At 38.7% G+C, this 24,055-nt stretch overlaps 2 protein-coding genes across 4 annotated transcripts in view; one reads left to right on the top strand and one right to left on the bottom strand.

Annotated features, from left to right (window-relative positions):
- nectin3b (nectin cell adhesion molecule 3b) overlaps positions 1-16,470 on the top strand; it is a 50,145-nt gene extending 33,675 nt beyond the window's left edge. The window contains exons 2-6 of the mRNA XM_039688164.2: positions 4,201-4,551; positions 7,993-8,292; positions 9,904-10,021; positions 10,690-10,841; positions 13,863-16,470. Coding sequence (XP_039544098.2) covers positions 4,201-4,551; positions 7,993-8,292; positions 9,904-10,021; positions 10,690-10,841; positions 13,863-14,569 — 1,628 coding nt within the window. The 3' untranslated portion in view covers positions 14,570-16,470. The remainder of the gene's footprint in view (positions 1-4,200; positions 4,552-7,992; positions 8,293-9,903; positions 10,022-10,689; positions 10,842-13,862) is intronic.
- A 3,373-nt stretch (positions 16,471-19,843) lies between these two features.
- Positions 19,844-23,564, bottom strand: LOC148970812 (uncharacterized). Of its 3 annotated transcripts, none has more exons than XM_089123778.1 (5): positions 23,401-23,564; positions 22,908-22,984; positions 22,551-22,694; positions 22,364-22,456; positions 19,844-20,270 (listed from the first exon to the last, which is right to left on the bottom strand). In XM_089123778.1, exons 3-5 carry the CDS (start codon positions 22,641-22,643, stop codon positions 19,959-19,961), a joined length of 498 nt encoding a protein of 165 aa, XP_088979904.1. In that variant the 5' UTR covers positions 22,644-22,694; positions 22,908-22,984; positions 23,401-23,564; the 3' UTR covers positions 19,844-19,958. The 3 variants fall into 3 exon arrangements, with proteins under 3 accessions (XP_088979904.1, XP_088979905.1, XP_088979906.1); XM_089123779.1 differs by having other exon boundaries at positions 22,605-22,694; positions 23,401-23,555; XM_089123780.1 differs by lacking the exons at positions 22,908-22,984; positions 23,401-23,564 and having other exon boundaries at positions 22,364-22,458; positions 22,552-22,691.
- Between the last annotated feature and the right edge of the window lie 491 nt (positions 23,565-24,055).

The raw sequence follows: 24,055 nt of genomic DNA, 5'->3' as shown, positions 1-24,055 counted from the left end.
TTATTTTATTTAGTAAAAACAATGAATAAATGTATGTATTTATTTTCTTACCTGAAGACATAACCCAAATCTCATTCACAAGATTAAGTGAGCTTTTACTGTGTAATATCCACTCATCTATATACTGTAGAAAGACTATATATAATACTCCTATGCAACTTAGAAGAGTTGTTTGGCTTTCATCTTTCACAATGAAAAATAAAATATAATTGCTTATTTTTTCTTTTGCTTTGGGGGTAAAATATTAGTCAGACTATTCTTTTTCATGTCAACCTGTTTATTGATTCTTTCATCACAGATGGACCAAAGTGTTAAACCCAAAAAGTGTGTACTTTTGTGGCACCAAACAAAATTGTAATTGCAATAACTACATTTAATTAATGATATGGTTTGTAAGGCTGCAAAGAATGTTTAAGATTACATTTTAGGCATAAATATTGAAACAAAGATCAAATGATGACTCTATGTAAAGCGGATCAGGCTGAATTAAAAGTAAAAAAAACACGTAATTATTAGCTTAGCAGAATGTTTGATACCATCTAAATTGATTTGATCTTAAAAGTACAGTAAGCTATTTCTGGCTAAAGACTTGTAGCCAATCAGCAGTAGGGAGGCAAATACACTCATGATTAAGGTGGAAAACGAGCGATTAAAGTCGAGATTTGAAGAGTCACTTTAGAAAAAAGATGGCTGAGAGACATTACAAAAGAGAAAGGTTTACTGGAACAAGAAGGGTTGTGATCAGGCAAGAGCTTTAGGACCTGCGTAAATGCTAGAAAATCTTTCCAGCTCTGGAGAGACTTATGGCCTCAGATTACACAGAGGTTGCGTTGTTTCTGCTCCATATGCGAGTAACAACAAATTCCCGCTTGTGTATATACTGTACTGAATGTTTTTGAGTGTTGTTCTTATTTTGATTAGCTTCGGCTATGATGGTGACATCCACTCTTACATTGCATGTTTGTGGGTTTGTTTGGGTTGATTTCAAATATCAAAAGTGATTCTCTGAAATTGCTTACTGCACCTTTAAGTTGGTGTATCTCTTTTTTTTCAATGCTTTTGTACCCTTCAGTCATATAAGTGACACTGTATTGGATCAAAGCAGGAACTGCATGGCTTGTTTGTTATGAATCCACTGATTTAAGGATGGAGAGGTCTGCATTTTGGCATTCCCAGTGACTCAGTGGCCTAAAAATGCCTTTGTTTAAATGCTGACGGAATAAAGTTAGTCAACATTTACAGATTGAAATCCTCTAGATCATTTCATCTTTTGCTCATCCATTCCTGTGAGGTCATCTTTTGGGTTTCCTAACCAACTGGTGCTGATGAATATGTAGATAACTACTTCCAAACGTCCTCTATGATTGTTATTTGGCACATTTTGTCACTTCTCTTCTTCCTCCTTTTGCAGTCACAGAGAGGATGTACCGTCGAGACAAAAGAGGGAGGGTCGTTGCTGGCAAGACAAACTCTCCGGCGGAATGTTTGGAGTCTGTTGCCAAGCAATACGGCGGGGTTTGATTTACGATTACATCTTCCGACCGGCAGCTTGTTGCAATTAGCTTTGTCGTTTGAGAAGCCGAGTGAGCGAGCGGGATGGGTGTGTGCGTACAGTTTTTCTGTTTATTTGACTGAAAATGCCTCAGTATTCTCTTCACTGATCTTTCACACCGCCTGTTGCGTTTAACATTTATCTGTACCCTCTGTTTTGAAACTTTTCTTTTGCTTTCTATCGATTACAGATTCCATGTCTTCCTCTGAGCTGGTCACTGTATAACATGGATGGTCTTCTGCAGATTAAATCCAGATATTTAGTTTGTTTGAAGTGTTGCTCTGAATGGACCAAAGCGACGCGGTTGCACGAGGGGCTGGTTTTAATTCTCAGATTCAGGTCAGGAATCGGCCAGCCATCATACATGAATGTGTTTGTTGGAGAAACTCATACTCTAACAAAGGAACCCCAAGTTTAAGAAGACCCTTAAAGGAAGCTCTGACAGATCTTAATGTGTTTATGGTGCTAAAGCTTTGTTCACTAGGTAACAACCCTAAAGAACAGACTTTTCAGTTTGATGTGAACTTAAGATGAAGCTTATTGTGGATATTTTATTCATTGAAAACTCCTGAAAGGATTCAATGGGTACTGATTGTGTAGGTAATATTGAAAATTAACTGTCTTTAAATAAAATCATATTAAATACAAAACCAGTAGATTAATCATTGATTGTTTTGGACCTCATTAACTTTAAAACAAAATTTATTTTAGTTTCATATTAAAATTTTAAATGTTTATTTTTAAGTAAGTAATCCAACCGAATATTGGACAAACCCTGACCGAATATTCATTTTGGGGGTAACAACTGGATAGCAGCACATTGTACCGAAATTTCCAAAATGATATTGTGCTGAAGTAAATTGTTGGTACTGTGGTACCTCTGTACACTCCAGGAGATGATTGATGTGCTGTTGATGTGGGAATCCAGAGAAGATCCTCCCAGATGATTTTAATTCCATCATATCCCAGCAGAACACATTGATTTGCCTCAGTCGCCACATGTTAGAGAACGCGTGCGACTGCGCAGTGTTCGCGTGTCTGTGTGCTACGTAGTTTCAGAGGCTGCGGGCACAGCTGTCTGGGTGTAATAAGACACACAGGTTGTCCTCGTGTGGCCTTTGTTGTTTCATTGGCATCTTTTAGCTCTCGTCTCTCCCTTGGTCTCGTCTCGCAGTCTTATCCGCACACTCCCCTATTGCACTCATTTCACACACGCACACCCTCTTTCAAACATAATTAAGCTTTTGTTCAGCAAATGGAAAATGGAAAAAAATGATGACGGGCTGAGTGATGGAAGGTAGGCAAACGGAAAGGGAGAGAAGGAGGTAGGGCGCAGAACACTCAAGAGTTTTTGTGGTGAATGCCCGTGTTGTTCCTATTTTAAAGCCCTATGGCCCCAGTGGCTGCGCAGACCGGTGCTTCTGACGGTCAACCATTGTTCTGCGCACCATCAAATCAGCCTGACTTTAGTTTTTTTTTCTCTAGTCTGTTGTGGCTCCATTGTTCAACTTGAGGTTAGAGTAAAAAAACCCCAAAAAAACAGGCAAATGAAATTAAACAAATTCATGGGTAAAAATAAAAATATCCCTGTATGGGTTATTTTAAAATTATGGAGACACCTACATATGTTGTGCCACAGTTGCATATACAATGTAGTACTATTTTATATTTTTCTACATTATCTAGTAGTATAGTTAAATACAATTAATATTAATTTATAGACAGTATGTAGTCATTCGTAGGGCTGTCAAATGATTAATCGAGATTAATCGCATCCAAAATAAAAGTTTGTGTTTACATAATATATGTGGGTGCACTGTGTATAATTATTTTACGTATATAAATACACACACATGCTTTCATATATTTTTGAAATATTTTCATGTATATGCTGTATTTAGATTTATATATAATTTAGATTATATATAAATTTAAATATTTTATATATAAAGAATATTTTTTCCTTAAATATACATGCATGTGTGTATTTCTTTATTTATTTATATATATATATATATATATATATACACAGTGCACCCATATATATTATGTGTAAACAAACTTTTATTTTGGATGTGATTAATCGCGATAAATTGTTTGACAGCCCTAGGAAAAGAAAAAAAAACATTTGGCCAGTTTAATGAAATGGTTTTCGTGTTTTATTTCTTAAATTTGATTTAAATTCCTATTTTGTTTAATTTATTTCTAATTTTCAGTCTGGCTTTAGTTTTAATCTCTTTCTCTCGCTCTCGTTCTCTCTTTCTCTCTCGCTCTGCTTCCATAGTTCCTGACCCATTTTTAGACTTTTTTTTTTTTTTTTTTTTTACGAAATCAGAGTTTTTGCAGCAAGTCAAATGTTAGAGATAATTTTAGCCTCCCTCCAGCACAATAAAACTTTATTTCATTCACTCTTCCTACAGCACAGCAAATTACACCAGATAACCGATGTATCCATCTCCTTGTCAGACGTCTAAGCAAAAGGGAATTTTTCTCATTTGGAATTAGGAGCTGGGCTAAGAGACCTTGGCATCTGATTGATTAAGAGCTTGGACGGGATAAAAACGGATTTGTCAGTAGAAAAGCAGAAAAGAACTCTTGAGCACTTATCCACCATTTCAACTAACTATGTCTTCTTTTCTGTCCCCTAGGTGTGGTGTATGGCAGTCAGGTGGTTGTCCCCCCTAAGGTGAATGCTGTGTTGGGAAAGAACGTCACCCTCAGCTGCAGGGTGCAGGTGGACACAAACCTCAGCCTGACGCAGAGCTCCTGGGAGAGGAAGCTGCCCACTGGATGGGTGACTATGGCCGTGTACAACCCCATGTTTGGCATCTCCATCCCTCCTGAATATGAGCGACGCCTGTCCTTCCGCTCGCCCTCTATGCATGACGCCACCATCATGCTGGAAGATGTGGGTTTCGCTGACATCGGCGTGTACACCTGCAAGGTTGCCACCTTTCCGCTGGGCAACACACAGGCCTCCACCACCGTCAGCGTCCTAGGTAACTTGAGACGGTGTGTCTGTATGCAGTTTGTTTTTGCAGTCTGATTAAGTTAGATTATGCACATAGCGTGGTTCTTGTGTATTAATGATAAAGTGCCATGACAAACCTTTTGCATGTGCGCGGTCGACAAACAAAGAAAGGCGTGCGAGTGGATGCGCGTCACAGCTGCTGATTTGTGTAAGTGGGTAAGTATGCAGCGTGTGTGTGCGAAAGGGTGGAAAAACATTAAGAGCCACTCCAGGGCAGGAATGAAAGCAGTGTTTTGGGAGACCGTCCAGCTCTTTCAGAGAACATGGTGATGTTTAAACTCTCTTCCTCCACCAAACCCCCAGAGCCATCTGCTCTGCTAAACACGGATACAACTGAACGAAGCTGTGTGCTTTTGTTATCTGGATGTACAAAGGAGACGATGAGGAAGCTTACAAGCACAGTGCTTTATGTTAGGTGTATCAATTATGTATTGCACTATGGGGGCATGAGGAGAGTCGCCGTTTTCTTCTGTTAGCTGAAGATGAAGGTTACACAGTGAAACATCGTCAGATGCTTCAAGAATAGACTTCAGTGAGAGTTAAATGAAATTAAAATATTTACTTTATTTTCAAATGAAATATAAAAATTAACCTTGAATGTGTTGTTTTAGATTGATGACATTTTTCTAAATGCTGTTTATTGAAATTTGTATTCATCCAAGAAGCGCCATTACCACAAAAATCTTAAGCTGCAAAAACTTATTCAACATTGATAATCATAATGATAACAAATGTTTATTGAGAAGCAAATCAGCATATTATTAGAAGGATTTCTGAAGGACCATGTGAGCCTGAAGACTTGAGTAATGATGCTGAAAATTCTGCTTTACCATCATGCAAATAAATTATATTTTTAAAATATTTTTAAATAGAAAAATGGGTCCCACTTTATATTAAGTGGCTTTAAGTACTATGTACTTTCATTGAAACGAATAATTTGATACATTTGTGTACATACATGTTTTCACATTGTACTTATATTTTTAAAATACCAGCATGTAATTGCAGCTGTAACTAATTTATGTAATAACATCTGTAATTACACAGCTGATCTATTCCTTACACTTTAACCTACCCTTAAACCGACCCATACCACCACACCTGTCCCTAACCATACCCAGATCACACCTCAATAGCAGCAAAAGTGATTTACAATACAACATGAGCACAACAAGTACATTGTACTTATTTTTCAATGTAAGTAGATAGTACTTTAAGCCACTTAATATAAAGTGGGACCCAAAAAATGTTATTTTAAATAATCTATATCTAGTTTAATCAAGTTTTAAAAAATACGTTTTAATTTATGCCGCTAACATCAAGTGTAGATGTCTTGTTAGAGTAATAAATGACAAGCAGACAGACAAGTTTTGTGAAGGTTCATAAAGCACAAGCAAAACATAAATTGAAAAAGATGATGTCAGATATAATGAGCTGTGCAATTGGAGGAAAATCGTTATGTAAATGAGAGCAGAGACGAACAAAGACTGAGTGCTTTAATGGACGGGGAGAGATGGGGGGGAGACAGGGAGTGTATGAGTATGGGAAATATGGGATTCATTGCACTTTAGGGTCAAGGATGTCATTGCGAAAGTCCTCTTGAATGTTTTTAAAAGTGACACGAGATTTGCCGCACACATGGGCATAGATCACATATTACTAACACAGGCACTGTCATGACGCTGTGTATCACTGCGTCACTCACCACACACCAGTGAACCGTTGAAGGTGCGACGACCACAGTCTACTGCTACTGTTGTCTCTGAATGTCAGCTGCCAATGTTAATACTTCACAAGATGGGAGGGAGAAACAAAGGCTAGTCAATGAGTATTGATGCATTCGGTCCCTGTCCATTCACTTCTGCAAATTAATATTTATTATAGGGCAGACTATCGCCAACTACCTCATAATATGATGCACATTTTGATGCTAAATGATGGTATAAGTCCAAACTAGCTTCAATTTTACTGAGCTGTTTTTCATTACATAAGACATCACCATAAAGTGTCCAAATGCCTTTAATTTTGTATGAAATGATATGCATACCTGTATTTGAGAGAGGTTATCATGATGCACCACTGTTTGAAAGTAGTTTTTTTGAGAAATGGTAACACTTTACTTGTAGAGGTGTGCATAAGACTGACATGACACCTTCATAATCATGACAGGAAATGCTTGTGCATGTTTATGACAACTCTCATTGTCATTCGCTCAATTAATGCAAATATGACATTGTTTGAGATGCCTTTATGATACATTGACATAAACCAATACATCATAACCTATGAGTGTCTTCCATGACAACTTGACATTACTAAGACAACACAACCTGTCATAAATGTGTCATAAACATGACTTGGCAGATTAATGATCAAACTTTAGAAACCACTTTATGGGCTAGGTGTCATGTCGGTCTTATGCACACCCCTTCAAGTAAAGTGTTACCAAATCATTTCAAATAAATCCTGTTCTTTTGAACTTTCTATTCCAAGAATCCTGAAAAACATGCATCACTGTTTCCACAAAAAAAAAAAAAAAAAAAAAAAATAGAAACAATGGTTCTAACATTAATGATAATAAAAAAAATTGCATCAGCTTTGTCATAGGAATACAATTAATTTTAAGATATATTAAAATAGAAAACAGTTATTTTAAGTATTAAGAAGTGTTTTTTCTTCACAGCATTCTGTAGTTTTGATAAATGCACCTTTGGTAATCATAAGAAACTTACAATACCATTTAAAAGTTTAGGGTCGGCAAGATTTTTGTACCTCAATATGATTTGTATTATCACAGCCCTTCTTGACTTAGTGGGCCTCCCTTGTCACAGAGGCCTGGAAAATGTTCCCATTCATCTCCCACCTTTTGATGACACTGAGCGGAGGAACGGAAGGGGAGAGCGCCCCACACGTTAAGTTTCTGTCAGCCTCCGCAAAGCTCAGTTTCCCAGCCCTGAACACTGCTGGATTCATAATGGCTCGCACACGCCCAAGCCCCGCCCCTTCTGCCATGTAAACTGGATAAGCCATTAAAACCAATAATTTCATCTTCTCTGGAAAAGCACTTAGTGCTCTCTGATGAGAAACCGAGGCCGCCCTCAGCCGGTAGTTACCATAAGGGTTTTTTTTTTTATTTCAGTCAGATAAGTCTTTTATTTCTTAAAGAAAATCGAATTATTCTCTCAATCATGCTTATCAGTTTATGAATATATTGGCTGTGGAACCAGAGTAATTATTAATGCTGAAAGAATTAGGTTTTATTTAGCTTTGTACTGGATTTCCTTTAGCTCGGTTCATTATCTAGATACGTCGTTCGAGTAATCGTGTGATCATGTCTCCTCACATTAAAGTGCAGAATTAAACGCAAGCAGTGTGGTCCATGTAACTCATATGTCTCTGTCTGTCTTAGTGGAGCCGAAGGTGTATGTCTCGGCCGGATCGTCCGCTCTGATCGACGGTGGCAATGAAACTACGGTGGCCACATGCATCGCTGAGAGGGCTCGACCCCCTGCTGAGGTCTCCTGGGAAACTAATCTGTACGGCACGTCTGAGGCCCACATGCAGGACGATGCCAACGGCACCACTACAACCCAGGTGCACTACACCTGGCAGCCCTCCCGTCACTCCCAAGGACACACGCTAACATGTGTGGTGAAACATCCCGCTCTGCAGAGCGATTTCAGGATACCCTATATTGTCAATGTACAGTGTGAGTATCACATATTTTTTCTTTTAAAGGTTTGAATTGAGCAAATTTACCAGACATAAAGTATTCCTTACTTGCAGCTTTGTTTCTTGTTTCTATTTTCATTTGCTCACATCACTTGCATCAAAAAAAAAAAAAAAAAAAAACCCTAAGAAACCATGTAGTCTTAAAGGGTTAGTTCACCCAAAAATAAAAAATCTGTCAGTATTTACTCACCCTCATGTTGTTCCAAACCTCTATGTGTTTATTTGTTCTGCTGAACACAAAGGAAGATATTTGGAAGAATGTTTTAAGCAAACAGATCTCATTCCCCATTGACTACCATAGTATGTATTTTTTCCTACTATGGTAGTCAATGGGGAATGAGATATGTTTGATTAAAACTATCTTCCTTTGTGTTCAGCAGAACAAATAAACACATAGAGTTTTGGAACAACATGAGGGTGAGTAAATACTGACAGAATTTTCATTTTTGGGTGAACTAACCCTTTAATAAAGTTATCACCCAATTGGCTGCTAAACTTATCTACTCACCAAATGTACTTGCTCCTGTGTGCACGCAAGCCTGTTTTTGTTTGCTTGATGTAGAACTACAAACCCAAAGTAGCTTCTCCATGAAGATTTCACAGTAACTTGTGTGTTTTTTCTTCTGTACCAAGTCAAAGCAGTCAGATTTATGTCTAGAGCCTACATCTGTTTTCCAAATCACCCCAGTGCGGTAACTATCCATATGACATGATGTCTTGATGCTGTCTTGTGCGTGATGGAGCTAAAAGCTCTTTCACTAGGTCACTAGGTTCTTGTGAATAAGGGTATTGATGCTTCAGACGAAAGATTTGTCAGCGTCATTTAACGATTTCTGCACAGACTTCTAAGCACCATTGAGCAGTGAGGAAGGCGGTGGTGGCGAGTGCATATATTAAATGAAATATAGATGTTGTGGTGAGGGGCAGGTACAGGAAGCAGCCGATGTAGCGAGGATGGGAAGGGAGAGGTCACATCAGTCATGGGACGAGGCTATACTCACGAAAGCTTCTTTCATTCATTTTCCATCAGTCTTTTTCATCTCATTTGGTCTACGTGACATTTTAATTCAGCACGCTCACTTAAAGAGCTTTTCTAAAGGCACAAATCAATACAGTGTCCATAGTCTTTGTAAGTGGTCTTGTACTTTTCTGGGCAGACATAGAGTCCTAATGGTGAATTGTTTCTTTATGATCAATTAGCATTAATATAGTTGTTGTGTCATAAATTACTACTTATCTGTCTGTCTTTCCGGCCGTCATACATTTGTTACATTTTAATCCAATCAAATGCTCTCTAGTATGAGAATGCCCTCCCCCTAATACATAACCTACTGTAGAAGATAGCAAAATCATGATTTATGGCTGTGATGTAACTAAAACCTATTGGGTATTTAAAAAAACAGGGACCTTTGATATGCACTGCCAAATCTTCCTATTCTAATAGGAGACACGTCAACAGGGGAGCTGAAAACTGCACTCGTTATGTCATTTCATAGGGTCTTTAACAAGGACAGCCTTACCTTACCTTTCTTACACTACTCTGAATGAACCCATTGTGCATTTTGTGTGTATGTGTGTGTGCGCGCAGTTGCTCCAGACATCCTGGTGCTGGGCTATGACGGCGACTGGTATGTGGGCAGGGAGAATGTGCAACTAAAGTGTCGAGCCAAGGCCAACCCGCCTGCCCAGCACTTAAGATGGATCAGGTGTGTAACCACTACACTCACAATAGCCACAGCACAGCATGTCTGGTATGGGTTCAAGAGTGCTAATGTCGGTTTCCTGGACTCCTCTCAATCAGCAGATAATCTCTATGATTCAAAACACCAATAGTTACTTTCAAACTCTCAGGTTTCAATGCAAATGAACCAGTTTCAAGTGTGACTGCCCAAACATTGTACTCATTCAAAGTAAATCAGTTCTCTGCCACTAATATATCAATGTTTTTCAGTATCGTTTGCGCATTTTAAATATTTAAATATCAGTCAATCGTGCGCTTAAAGGGATAGTTCACTTTGAAATTAATTTTTGATATGTTTTAGCTTACCTCAAGGGCATCCAAGATGTAGGTGTCTTTGTTTTTCACAGCATTTTCAATTTTGACATTTTTTGGTCAAACCGTTGTTGTCTGTAAGCCCTTTAATGCAGTTTTAGGGCCTATAATTTGCTTTTTATAGTTTATTATAATGCCTATAATTTGCAGTTGTTTCCTTATCTCGTCCAACTCATCCATTTCACAAAAAATCAACTACAATTTTAAGTCTAACTTTTGACTGACTGTAAATTACTAATGCTACTAACATTTTCCACAGTGTCTGGACAGGTGAAAGATCTCGCTATTTGGAAGCAATTTGACATGTTTTGTATGTTGTAGGTTGGATGGAGAGATGCCAGATGGAGCAGAGGTGCTGAATAACTCTTTGGTTTTTATGAGGCCCCTGCAGAAGAACGACTCTGGCGTTTACAGGTGTGAGGTGGCAAACGATATCGGACTACGCAGTCGAGACATTAGAGTACGCATTCAGGGTGAGTGAGAGACTTAATAATTATTTTTCCCATGTGAAGCTGGAGAAACAATTAATAAGCAACACAACTTAACCAGTCAAATTTATTGAAATGTTGGCTTAAATCCAAAACAAAAATTTACTTCTTGCATTAATTCTTTCATTTACTCATTTCAAGGAAGATGTTTCTTAATGTTTCCTTCTCTGGAACCCACCTATCTCACATCACTTCAGTTAAACGGATCCATTTTTTTAGGCACATAAGCTCCCAATCATTAGCGTGTGGCCTTTGCCTCAAGGGCATTGGCCCTCCATTAAGTTCAGCTTTGGCGAAAAGTTTTATTTATTTATTTATTTTTTATTGGGTTTCTTGAGTCATTATCAAATTGGCCTCTGAAACAGGTATTCGCTGTCAAACTCCATAGTGTTTATCTCCTATCATTTTTGTGTAAACATTAAACATTTGAATCCTGCTGTTTAATTAGTTTCTGTGATAGAGACACACATTGATCCCCCCCCCCCCTCTCTTTCTCCCTCCCTCGTGCACACTTATATCTCTGAGACTGTCACGCAGTTATACAAGTGGAGAATAGAGCGGAAGCAACCTTGACTGAGAGATGTCCTAGATTCATGAAACATTCACCAGCTCTTTTCAACCACCATTAATTATGCATTTTCTTTCCTTCTTTTTTCAAAATTTTTTTTAATGCTCTCCCCTTGAGAAAGATTCAGCATATGCATGCATGAAGCTATGTGTTTCTGTTTGTTGTTTGCGTGTGGCTGTTAAATGTCAACATTGTCTGCCTATATCTTTTTTAAGAGTCCCTTTGCGTCAGTTGTTTGAGTCGTGATGTTTCTAATAGAATGTCTACTGCTACTGTTTGCTTATTGACTGAGTGACTGTGGGTGTCTGCTGTTAGTCACTGATCTTTGTGCATGAGTATGGGTGGGCAGAACCTGTCCTGCATGTAAAACACCCTGCCACTACCTGTGTGGTCACCAGTCACCCCCCAGATACACACCTACACACTCCCTCCAGATGGACCAATTTTCGGTTTCAAATTTCGGTTTGAATATGTAGTGTACGGACAGGCATGGGTTAACACTGTACATAATTTGTGATAAATCTGGATTTTATAGAGGCACAGAGAAGAGAAGCATGAAAGGGGGAGGGATTTCTGACCTTTCTGTGACTTGCCCTCTCTTTATGTCCTGTTCTCTTCCTTTCTGGACATTGACGTGCTGAGGCGAGAAGCTCTAGTGTTTATTGATTGAAACAAATGACTCGCTTGGTGAAATTGAATAAATTAAAATAAATTGACATTATCCATGGCTTGCGGTTTAAGGGGATAGTTCACACAAAAATTAAAATTCTGTCAATATTTACTCATCGTCATGTTGTTGCAAACTTGTATGACTATTTCTTCTGTGAATCAAATATTGTTTGAAGAATGTTCGTGCCATTTCTTTATTTATTTTATTTTTTCATACAACTGTGGTTCATGGTGTTAATCTCCAAAAATGCACTATAATCATAGTCTTCTGAAGCATTCTGAATTAGAATTTGAGGAACTGTCCAAGATGTTAATCATTATATTTATATATATTTCAAATACAGTTTATTTTAGAGCTACGGAATCTTTGAGTCAATGCGTTGAAGTCCTGGTTAATGAACAAACCATTCAGATTCTTTAATCATTCAGACCTAGTTCATTGAAAAATCGTGGAAAATAGCTGTAAATTTTCTTCAGAAATTGTCTTTGTATTGCACTCAAAGAAATAATTACATACAGGCTTGGTACAGGGGTGAGTAAATAATGACAGCCATGGTGGTTTGCACCAGTACAACTTGTACTGGGCCCTGTACCATGTTAGGGGAGGCCTTGGTAACTACTTCGATTTTTTTTTAGGTGAACTATCCCTGTGGTTAAATGTTTGCGCTGGGAATACTGTGGGAGTCCAAAAAAAGTCACTTTTTTTGTTTCCAAAAGAATAAAAGGCACATTTTAGTTTTTTTCTGAACCCTATAGCTGCTCTTTCCTACATACGGTACATATACATTCTCTCACCAGACCCACAGATGCATCCAAATTACATTTGACCTTGCGGGAACAATACAGTCCAGGAATGCTTTATGTATGCAACGTTTATTATTTATTCCAGTGAGGATGAGCAAATTATTCCCCACTTTAGCTGGAGCATTTGAACCACGTAACCCTGAAGAGCTTGCAGCCCTGACTCCTGCGACTCGCACGTCTGCAATCAATGCATTCACACACTTCACAGCCAGCCAAATAGTTCTCATTGTGCCGGGAACAGGACACTCCATAATGGAATAGTTTGACTTTCAGCTCCCAGCCTCAGAGAACGCTGCTTGCGTTGTACAGATGCATGCTCCAGAATGAAACGCAACACGCTGCTCCCTAACACAATCAAGCGATCAATGCATGATAATGGCGTTAGCTCAGGCTCCTATCCTTGCACCAGTCATGTCATGTGAGCAGGGTATTCTCGACGTCTGTTCCCTCCCCTCCCCCAGTAGCTCGTACCCTTTCACTGACCCCTTCCTTCCATTTTGTTGTTTTTTCTAATCACTCAGCTATGTGGTCATCCATACTCCCTCTCTCAGCTAACACAAATGTTGCTCGTTAGGTTTCATTGTTGCAGACGACTGTACTTCGTTGTTAGCTGGAGATGCTAGTATGTAGCTCCTCATATCATGAAGATCTCAACTCTTCTTTCACTTTCACGTTTTTTGTTTTTTTTTCTAGTCTTTGCTCTGGACAACAGTTTTAGGTTTTGAAGCTGTCGGAAGGTTTGCAATCACTTCCTGTCAATAAAAGATCTGATCCAAAACCTGAAACTGTCACGTCCATGGCAACTGTTGGTCATTCTAGATGTTACGCTAGAAGATGTTACAGATTCATATGACTGTTAATGATATGCGGATGTAGTTGGCATTGACATTATCTACTTTTCTTTGTCTGTCCATCCCTTCCTCCTGCCCCCTGCCCTCTTGCCTCTCCTTCCTTCCCTCCATTAGATCCTCCCTCAACCACCACCATGCCCCCCACCACCCCTGTGCGCCTCCTAACCGCCGACATCTCTGCCACCACACCTGGCAATAAACAGCGAGCCCTCATCACCTCTCCAACCCTGGCGCCGCTGCCGGAGGGAAGCCTAGGCTCAATTGTGGGTGGGGCAGTGGGCGGAGCCCTCTTCCTGCTGTTGCTGCTCATTCTGGGTGGAGTTTATTACCAGCGTCAGCGGCGGACTTTCCGCGGCGACTACTACACAAAGCAGTATCACGGCCCCTCGGACATGCAGAAGGCTCCCCAGCCCCATGAGTTGCAGCAAGTCTACAGCAAGGAAAGCCCTGACACCAAGCTCAAATCCAACCAGGATAACGGCTCCATCTACCCGGATAAGGATCGAGAAGAGTGGGGTGATTTTGACCGAGAGCGATCACCCAATGGTCGCAGTAGAGCCTTGAGGGAAGCCGGCGGTCAACTCAACCACCATAACCATCACAACCATGAGCACGTCTACCCCAACAACCGCCACCATCCGCAGACCTTAAGCCCAGCCCATCACATCCAGAGGAGCTCGTTGCAGCCAGAGCCCCGCAGGTACGCCGCTCCGCAAGTCATGAGCAACGGCTCCCCCTACATGCCAGAGGACTGCTACGACAATGACTACGTGTCGCACACCGATGGCTCGATGATCTCGCGGAGGGAGTGGTATGTCTGAGATGGATGAGCAGGAAGAGACTGCATAGACACTTGAAATGCTTCAGACTGCAAAATGATACAAGGATGAACAGAGTTATGTAAAGAAAATTAGTAGGAAATGCACCTTTTCTAGTAGTTTACACATACCTATTTGTTTTTGTACATTAGCCTAATCATTAGTTAGCTCTTCATAGCTAGCTGGTTTAAAGGATGTTTTGGGACCAAAAGAGGCTATAATTGTTGTCTTCATTTGTTAAGGTCAGGCAAAAAGACGTTGTCGAGATGTTTCAGGGGTGATTTAATTTGGGTTTTCTTGCCAAATCAATAGCCAATCTCCTTTCCTTTGCACAGGAAGTTGTACTGTGTGATTTATTTAAAAGAAAGTCTCTACAAAAAAAAGAAAGGCATTCGAACAAATGCAATTTGTATTCAGATAACCTGTCGATAAGTGTTTCAGTTCAGCCCTGATGCAAGCGATGCGTTTCGATGAATCACGTCAACTTTTAATGCTGTCACTCTGATGGAGGCAGAAATTAGCTCCTGTCAACAGCCTGGCGGTTTCCATGGCAACATTTATTTCCTCTCTTCTGGCATTCAGAGTTGGAGTGCTTTGGGGAGGTGCTAGACAGGGAGGACTGTGCTGGATTTGATAAAGTCCAATGGGAGAAAGCCAGACAGGATGATTGCCGAAATGGGGTGCTGTTATTGTATCAATTCAGCTTCTATTTGCATACCACTGTGTCACTGTTAGCTCTGGATTTCTTTTGTTTGTGCCATCAGAAATGTTTGCCGCTGTGCGAGTCTGTCTGCAAATGAGATTGTTGGACAATGTCTCGAACATCGAAAACTACTGCCATTGTTCAACACGAAAGCTCGTCCCGTGTTAATGTAGCCGTCTGGCTCGTCTTCGTCAGACCATCACTGCCCAGTGTTAACGACGTCCGACTTCATTCAGCGGCTTGCGTTACGTCACAAATCAAGTCGTGTGCCTGTCTCTTGTGTTTCTGTGTGTTTTCTGTGTCTGTCTGTAATATATAAATCCAATCAGCTAGTGTTAACTGACAGTGTTTTGATGAATTTTCCTCATTGTCTGTGCAATAGTGTTAAGATTTCTGGCCTCAAATCTCACACATTTACGCACATAATTTAACGCAGAAGACGATAGCCTAACACTCGTGTTATTGGTCGTTCATTTTTAGTGTTGGCTGGATCTTAATAAGCTAGCAGATGCATATGGTTGGGTTTTGAGATGAAATTGCAGTGCCTTAAACTGAAGACGTGCCCTGTAAGCATTATAACCTTACAAACGAGTGAGTATCATTCTCAGAAGTAGTTTTTGAGGCATATATAATGGTCAGGATGGGCCCTGGGATCATTATTTTGTACTGTCATTTGTTTTCTGTGCCATTTGCTTTTTGCAGATTTTCTAACTAATTGTTGTGCTCGCATTAAATGACATGTGACACTTGAGTTACAGTGCACATCAAAGAGTTAAGTAAAACAAAATATGTATGTGTACAGGTTTGGACAATGCAAAGATGAAGAATTCAATGTAAACAAGGTTGTTATGTATATATGCTGGCAGTTCGGTGAACCTTGTTTTGTTTGTTAGTTTGTTTGACTTTATCGTTCCTCTAGGACGCCTGAGATTCAACGGTGGAACGCACTAGAAAACCCACCGTTACACAGATTGTGATGAGAGGATAACACGTACACTTCTCCAGAACGTCTTTTTCACTTTTTTTTGTTTTGTTTTACAAAGATCTACTGTAAAAAGAAAAAAAAAAAAAGAAAAATACAAAAAATTATTCAAAGAAAAATAGCTGAGAAGAAATGTATAGATGATACTGAGCATTGTTTTGTAAAAAATACATTTTTGGGATACATTTGTTTTTGAAATAAAGCACCTTTTTTCTGTGACATGTTTCTTTGTTTTATAACTTGGCCTCAGATCTGTTTCGTGTTGGTTGGAGGGGTGAATGTTGAGGTCTTGGGTGTGACTGGTTGCTTCAGCTGCAGAAGTGTTCCCTGTGGGGGTCTCTTCTACTCTCCTGGAGGCCTCCAGGGATGTATTCCTCACGCCCTCTTTTCCTTTGCTGTGGTTAGCCTACTTCATCTCTGAATATCCCCTCAAGCTCTGAGCCTCATGCATATTTTGTGGGAAAGCCTGTGGCTAAAAGCTTCCTGTGGATGGGGGCTGAACTTCCTCTCAGACTTACCTAGGATAGCCTTAAAGTGGAGGGATTATGAACTTGTTGATTCTTGTGTTTGCACTGCTGTTCTGTCGATCTGTGTGAGGAGATGGGGGAGCTGGTTGACTAAGGGAAGATCAAGCACAGCTGTGGGACTAAATGGTGTTTGAGTGGTTTTTGTTTCATAGCCGTTGGTGAGTCTATCATCCTGTCCAATCAGCTGGTGGTGAGACAAGCTAGTAATTAGTTGTCAGAAGTTCCACGATGAATCAATGTCCGAAGTCAGCTCATGAAACGTGCCTCCAATCCAAGACTCATGGTGATCAGGGCTAAAATTAGTTCAGTAAAGCAGTGGTTCTCGTATATTTTCATGTGTTAGACCACCTTGCTCCCCAAATCTGGGGCAAACGGATGTGTAGCGTCAAAGTAATTACCTGTTGTTTTTGGTGTGTACAAATAACCCTTAGTTTATAACATTTATCTCGAAATGGCTAAAAGCTAATATCCAAGTTTAAAAGATGGTGTCAATCAAAATATACAATTAAATATCCATTATATTCGGTGGAAACCCATATGACACTTTCACATTGTGCAAAACTTTGACTGTTTTGTTCGTGTAATTAAAGGGTTAGTTCACCCAAAAATGAAAATTCTATCAGAATTTACTCACCCTCATGTTGTCCCAACCCCGTAAGACCTTCGTTTATCTTCGGAATACGAATTAAGATAGTTTTGATGAAATCTGAGAGCTGGATCACTCCTGCATACTAGTCCATAGGATTCTTGAGGAATTGAAACTTGCTAGCCTCAAAGTTATTAAAGACATCGTTAAAATAGTCTGAGTAACTACAGTTGCTCAATCTTAAAGCTACAATGTGTAACTCTTTTAGTTTATTCTTAGCTAAAAACACTTAGTTCTTTCAAAAATATATATGCTCATTAATGTATATTTAATTCGTTCAAGTGATAAAGTATTCTTGTGAGTGTATAATATGCCATTGAAAATACATACGGGTAAGGTGTTCTAATGTCGGTCGCCATGTTGACCCTCCATCTTGAAAGTACATTAGCCAAAGAGGGACATACCCGTTAATTAAAGCTTCGCCTTTCGCGTTTACGCTTCGGTTAACACTCATGGACGAGGTCGAACTGGAAGCCATGTTAATCTTCGACTACATTGGCCACCGTAGGAGTTAATACGAAATCGGAATTGAGAGGAACAGAACACAAACAGTGTTCTCGTCACTTGACAAAGTTAAGCTTGAGCCACTGTAGTCACTTGGACTTTTTTAACGATGTCTTTAATAACTTTTTGAGGCCGGCAAGTTTCAATCCCTCAAGAATCCTATGGACTAGTATGCAGGAGTGATCCAGCTCTCTGATTTCGTCAAAAATGTCTTAATTTGTGTTCCGAAGATGAACGAAGGTCTTACGGGGTTGGAACAACATGAGGGTGAGTAGATACTGACAGAATTTTCATTTTTGGGTGAACTAACCCTTTAATTTAAATATATTACATTAACCAGACTGGGCCTTTTGGCTATTGTACATTTGAGTCAACTGTTTGCTAAATGTGTAATTGCTAAATTTATGATGATAATAATAAATCTGCAAAATCTACAGTGAATGATTTCTGAAAGATCATATGACACTTAAAACTGGAGTAAAGAGTTACCATCACTTGAATACATTACATTTTAAAATATATTAGGATAGAGAACAGTTGTCAATTGTAAATGTTCACGATATTTAAGTTTTACTGACCCCAAACTTTTGAACGGTGATTTAAACAAAGTTGGTGCTTTTCCTCAAGTTTAAAACAGGCCACCAGAACCACAACAGTAAAGGAAGCAATAGAGCCTTTCTTCTGAACAATGCCATATATTGTTTACGTCAGTTATAGGAAATGGCACAAACATGCTCTTTATACAGTAGAGAATATAGAATAGGGACTTATTCCCTCAGGTATTTTAAGTCCAGCTTAATGTGTAATTCCTTGGAAAGTGAGGTAACCCACTGAAAGTAACAATTTCATTCACGCAGTCACCTTATCACGGGTGGGGAGGTCACCGTCTCTCACTGCACTGTTTGAATAGATTCACTAAGAGGCAGTATTACCTCCCCCTCCCTGATCCATGAGTGCTTCTGATTGGTTAAATTAGACCGGTAGAATGGTTTTGTTTGCCACAGCCCCCTTGCAGGCCATTGACACCGTCCCCATGGCAACAGACTCTTCCCAGGCTCATGACAGAGAGCTTGCTCTCTTGAGGGATACCTGTGTCTCCCGTCTCACTCGCAGAGAAAAAAGGAAAAAATAGGGAGAGCTTTTGAGAAAAGGGGGGAGCTTGAGACTGGAGGAAGGGAGGAGCCAAAGACTAAGGTTAAAAAGGAGAACTGGGGGATGACAACGAAAATGCACGTGTGAAGTATATCAATTATAAAGATAAATTCCTTCCACAAAAGATGGTCCGTTTAAAAGACTGCGATCTGTCATTGTGACCAAGTCATGTTCTTCCTTTTTCCTTCCAGAGGGAATATTTCCATTGGATATTCCCTCTCTCAGATATCCATCTTTTATGACATATTTTTCCACTAATACATCACAGTGGTCATGAAGTCATTCCCTCAGTGGTAGGCTGTTATTAAATGTTCAGTGCTCCATTTTTAGAGTCTCTCACATTTATCAGAACTTGAACCTTGGAAAGTGTTACTGCACTTTATTATTTCACATGTCACCGATATACTACACTGAAAAAAGTGTCTCATTAGATCAAAGTAAAAAAATTGCGTCAACTGGTTACATCTAATTGATTTACTTTCTATCAACTTAAATTTTTTACTTTGAAGAGAATTAACCATCCATTACTTAGCTAAAGTAAAAATTAATCTTTGAATCAAATAAAGTTTTTAAGTTGAATGAAATATCAAATTATACTTTGTCTTAATGTTTTCTTAAGTTGTATTGACTTAATTATTGTACTTTACATATCTAACCAAATATCCAAAAAAATACAATTTAAAATATTAATGTATTATAAAGAAATTTATTTACTTTCAGAATGTGTAATTTTATCATTTAAGAAAAATGACTTCAAGCATCAAACTTTTGACAATTTATTTTGTCATAACTTTTTCTTTTACGTGTACAGTATCCTCATACACAATGTAAACATCAAACTTCAGCAGAAAATTGTAGCTGGGTCAAAGGAAACAAATTTACCCCTGCAGCTTTGAAGAGAGGTTCTGCACCCTTCGGCTCATCTGCTTACTCTCTAGGTCCATGATTATTATCTGAAAGGCCTCAAAAGTATATTTGAGTCCTTCAGGATATTTTAGGTTCAGTGCATAAACGAGTCCAAACATCATGGCACAGGCACAGGCAACAGTGGGCAACTCCTTCAGTACTTCCACACCTTCAATGGCAATGGAAATGTCCAGCACACGACTAAGAGCATCACTTTCACGGATCACAAAAAATGCCATAGTGGTCTTTTCAAATTCTCTCTCCGCTTCCTCCCTCTGGTCATCCTAAAAACATACAAAAACAGAGAGCAATTGAGGGACTGTGGAAGAAGAAAAAAACCCCCAGCCCCAAAATTTAGTTAGCTGTACTACTAAGGTCAATGTAGAGCCCAAACATCTGTTGTTAACTTTAATTAAAATATCTTCAATAAAATTTGTAGGGTTTATTACAAGAGTAGAGTAAGTGATGACAATTTTCATTTTTGGGTGACGATGTACTTTTACACTCTCTTTAGCTTTGAAAATGCTTTTAAACACTTTCAAAGGCTCCCAGTTGCTGACCATTGTAGACAATCACAGACATATTTGTTGAGTGCAGTACCACAATGGCCAATCAGAGGCATTTATCAATCCACTCAACAGTGTTCAAAATGCATTTTGGGGTGAACCAACCCCTATTAAAGGAGTAATTCAAGGGATGGGCAACGATTTATCGCGATTAATCGTTAGCAAAATAAAAGTTTGTGTTTACATAATATATGTGTGTGTAGTGTGTATAATTAATTTGTATATATAAATACCCACACATGCATGTATATATTTAAGAAAAATGTGTTATTAACATGTCAAATATTTATATTTATATATAATATTAATTATGTATAAATATATATAAAGTATATACATGCAAATATTTCTTAAATATATACATGCATGTGTGTGTGTGTGTATTTATATATACAAATTAATTATACACACTACATACACATATATTATGTAAACACAAACTTTTATTTTGCTAACAATTAATCGCGATTAATCGTTGCCCATCCCTAAGTAATTCAAAATAAAAATTCTGTCATCGTTTAAATTTCTCTTGTCATTTCAAACCAGTATGAATTACTGTACTCTGCAGAATTTTGAACAGCGTTGGTGACAGAACAGCACAGCCCCCATTCACTGTTATTGTATGGACACAAAACCAATGCAAGTGAATGGGGGGCTCTTAAAGGATTAGTCCACTTAAAAAAAACCTTTTGCTGATAATTTACTCACCCCCATGTCATCCAAGATGTCCATGTCTTTCTTTCTTCAGTCGAAAAGAAATTAAGGTTTTTGATGAAAACATTACAGGATTTTCTCCATATAATGGACTTCATTGGGAACCAAACGGTTCAAGGTCCAAATGACAGTTTCAGTGCAAACTGTTCAAAGGGCTTTAAACGACACCAGACGATGAATAAGGGTCTTATCTAGCAAAACAATCGGGCATTTAAAAAATAATAAGTTTTATAAGCACAAATGCTCGCCTTGCTCTGTTCTGTGATGCACGTTCGTTTCAACATAATTGTGTATTACGTGACGTCACGAACGCGTATCACAGAACAGAAAATTGAAACTCATTTGGACCTTGAACCATTTGGGGTTTATTGAAGTCCATTATATGGAGAAAAATCCTGGAATGTTTTCATCAAAAACCTTAATTTCTTTTCGACTGAAGAAAGAAAGACATGGACATCTTGGATGACATGGGGGTGAGGAAATTATCAGCAAAACTTTTTTTTAAAGTGAACTACTCCTTCTTCAAAATACATTCTTTTGTATTCTGTGGTAGAAAGTCACACAGGCCGATGTGTAAATGATAACAATTACTTTTGAGCGATATGTCACTACCAAACTTACTAAATTAAATTAAACTAAATTAAATTGCGCGAGAACTGAAATGAAGTAGTTGAAGGAGATCGCAATTCTCGCGCATGCGTCGTGGAAATCTAAGAAAGTCTCGTTTCAGGCCAACAAGGAAGAAAAGGAATAGTCGAATAAAGTCGTTATTTTTGTTTGTTTTTTCGCACAAAAAGTATTCTCGTCGCTTGATAAACTTATAGTTGAGCCACGGTAGTTACCTGGGATATTTAAACATTTTCTTCATTGACTTTCTGGGCCGTCAAGAGCCAGTCCCTTAGGAAGCCAATGTGGTAGTGAGACAGCTCTCAAATTTAATCAAAAATATGTTCATGTGTTGCGAAGATGAACGAAGGTCTTACGGGGTTGGTACAGCATGGGGGTGAGTAATTAATGACTTAATTTTCATTTTTGGGTGAACGAACCCTTTAAGGCAAACATGGTTGGACAAAATTTCAGCAATTTGTCTACATTACCTGGTATTCTTTGATCAGACAGCTTGCATCTTCACCAAGGTACATGATCAGGCACTTCAGCAGGCACTCTCTTCTGACGTCTATGTCCGGACTCTACAAAATGTATTGTTTTTATTAGACCAAAACACTACTAAATTGATTGCCACAAGCAATTTTGTTCTCATGCAACCAATATCTGATCCATAACTTTTATAGTATCCTTAGTTTTTTCACGAAGGAGTCCACCTTCGCTCCTGATCACCTGGAGAAGCTGAGAGCTCTGTCTGTCCAAAGAGGCCATAAATCTTGATTGCAAAGGTAAGGTCGTGATAAGAAAAAATTCGGCATTAATCTACAAGAAAGAGAAACAGAAAAAAGTGATTTTACTTTCAGAATTAGTTGTAAAAAATACATAGACACACAAAGCATTAAACAACAAAAGTTATAATTAGGGCATCCAAGACATTTTCAAAAATACTACATACCAAAATTCAATTATAAAAACTATGGTAAATTCAGGATTAGTCACATTTAAAAAAAATGCATTACAAATAAATGCTTTTACCTCCTCTTGTTGAAACAGAGCTGGCCATCCAATGCACTAATGGTTCTGATGTGATATTTCTGTGAAACTATTCGCTGCTGAAATAGAACAAAACCTGTCAATCACTGTATAATTAACTTAATGAATCTATGATGTAGGCTAATTACATCGCACGTACATCTCTGGTTTGAGTGCAGATTTCAGTGAGAGAGAGCGCGCGTGCGCGCGCGCGCTCTGAACTAATCTTACGCGATGACTAATCTGAACAACTTTTGATTATTAGAAATTGCATTCATAAACTCAAAAGAATCGCGTGTGTTTGTTCTAATGCGCAACGCGATTATCGTATAAGAGATGCCTTTTGAGAAGACTCAACCCACCAAAATGATAGAGGGAGTAACATTACTTTGTTACACACCACAGCTGAAACCCACACGCGAATGGCGGGTGTTAATGTCAAGCCCTGATATATTATGTTTACAACACGCCCAAACATATGTTTAAAATTACTTACCAATTTTCTTGCTTCCCGTTTTCCCACGCTGAGTTCTTCCATGCGGTTTAACAAGATGGCGGAAAGCTGAACGTCTCACGCACGACCACGGCACGGATGACGTCAGAAGTCACGTGACAACGGAAACCAATATTTTTACTTTAATTTAAAGAAATCCATTTACTTTACACTAACAATACTAACTTTTAATTTAAATCAACGAAAATTTTTACATTAAACTGATGGCTAGATAGAAAATTAATTGTTTTGTGTTACATCAAGTATAAAAATTTCTTTAGAGTAATGACATGCCTTGTTCACTTTTTTCAGTGTAGGGTGTACAAGTGTGTAACCGAATATAGTGATATTAATTTGCCTCCAGATGGTTCTCAAGAAGACAAATAAAATGCTAAGGGGGGAATGCTGACAGATATGAGATACTCTTCAAGTCTTATTTCTGCAGTGAGCGCTTCAGATAGCGTTTAAGGTCTTTGTCAAACACTTAATGATTTGAGAGACCACCCAGAGTCAGCTTCTCTTCTCTACAGTTGTGCACACTAAAGTACCTTCATAAAAATCTGGCAGTTTAAACAATGGCAGCCAAGACAGGAGATGACCTCTGACTCTTGACCTTCATTTGTCAGAACAACCCCCCTCGACAATACTTAAGCGGTGG

Source organism: Pimephales promelas, chromosome 19 (assembly GCF_988280905.1).
Source record: "Pimephales promelas chromosome 19, fPimPro1.hap1.1, whole genome shotgun sequence".
Lineage (NCBI taxonomy): Eukaryota > Metazoa > Chordata > Actinopteri > Cypriniformes > Leuciscidae > Pimephales > Pimephales promelas.
This window is presented reverse-complemented; position numbering and strand designations above follow the sequence as displayed.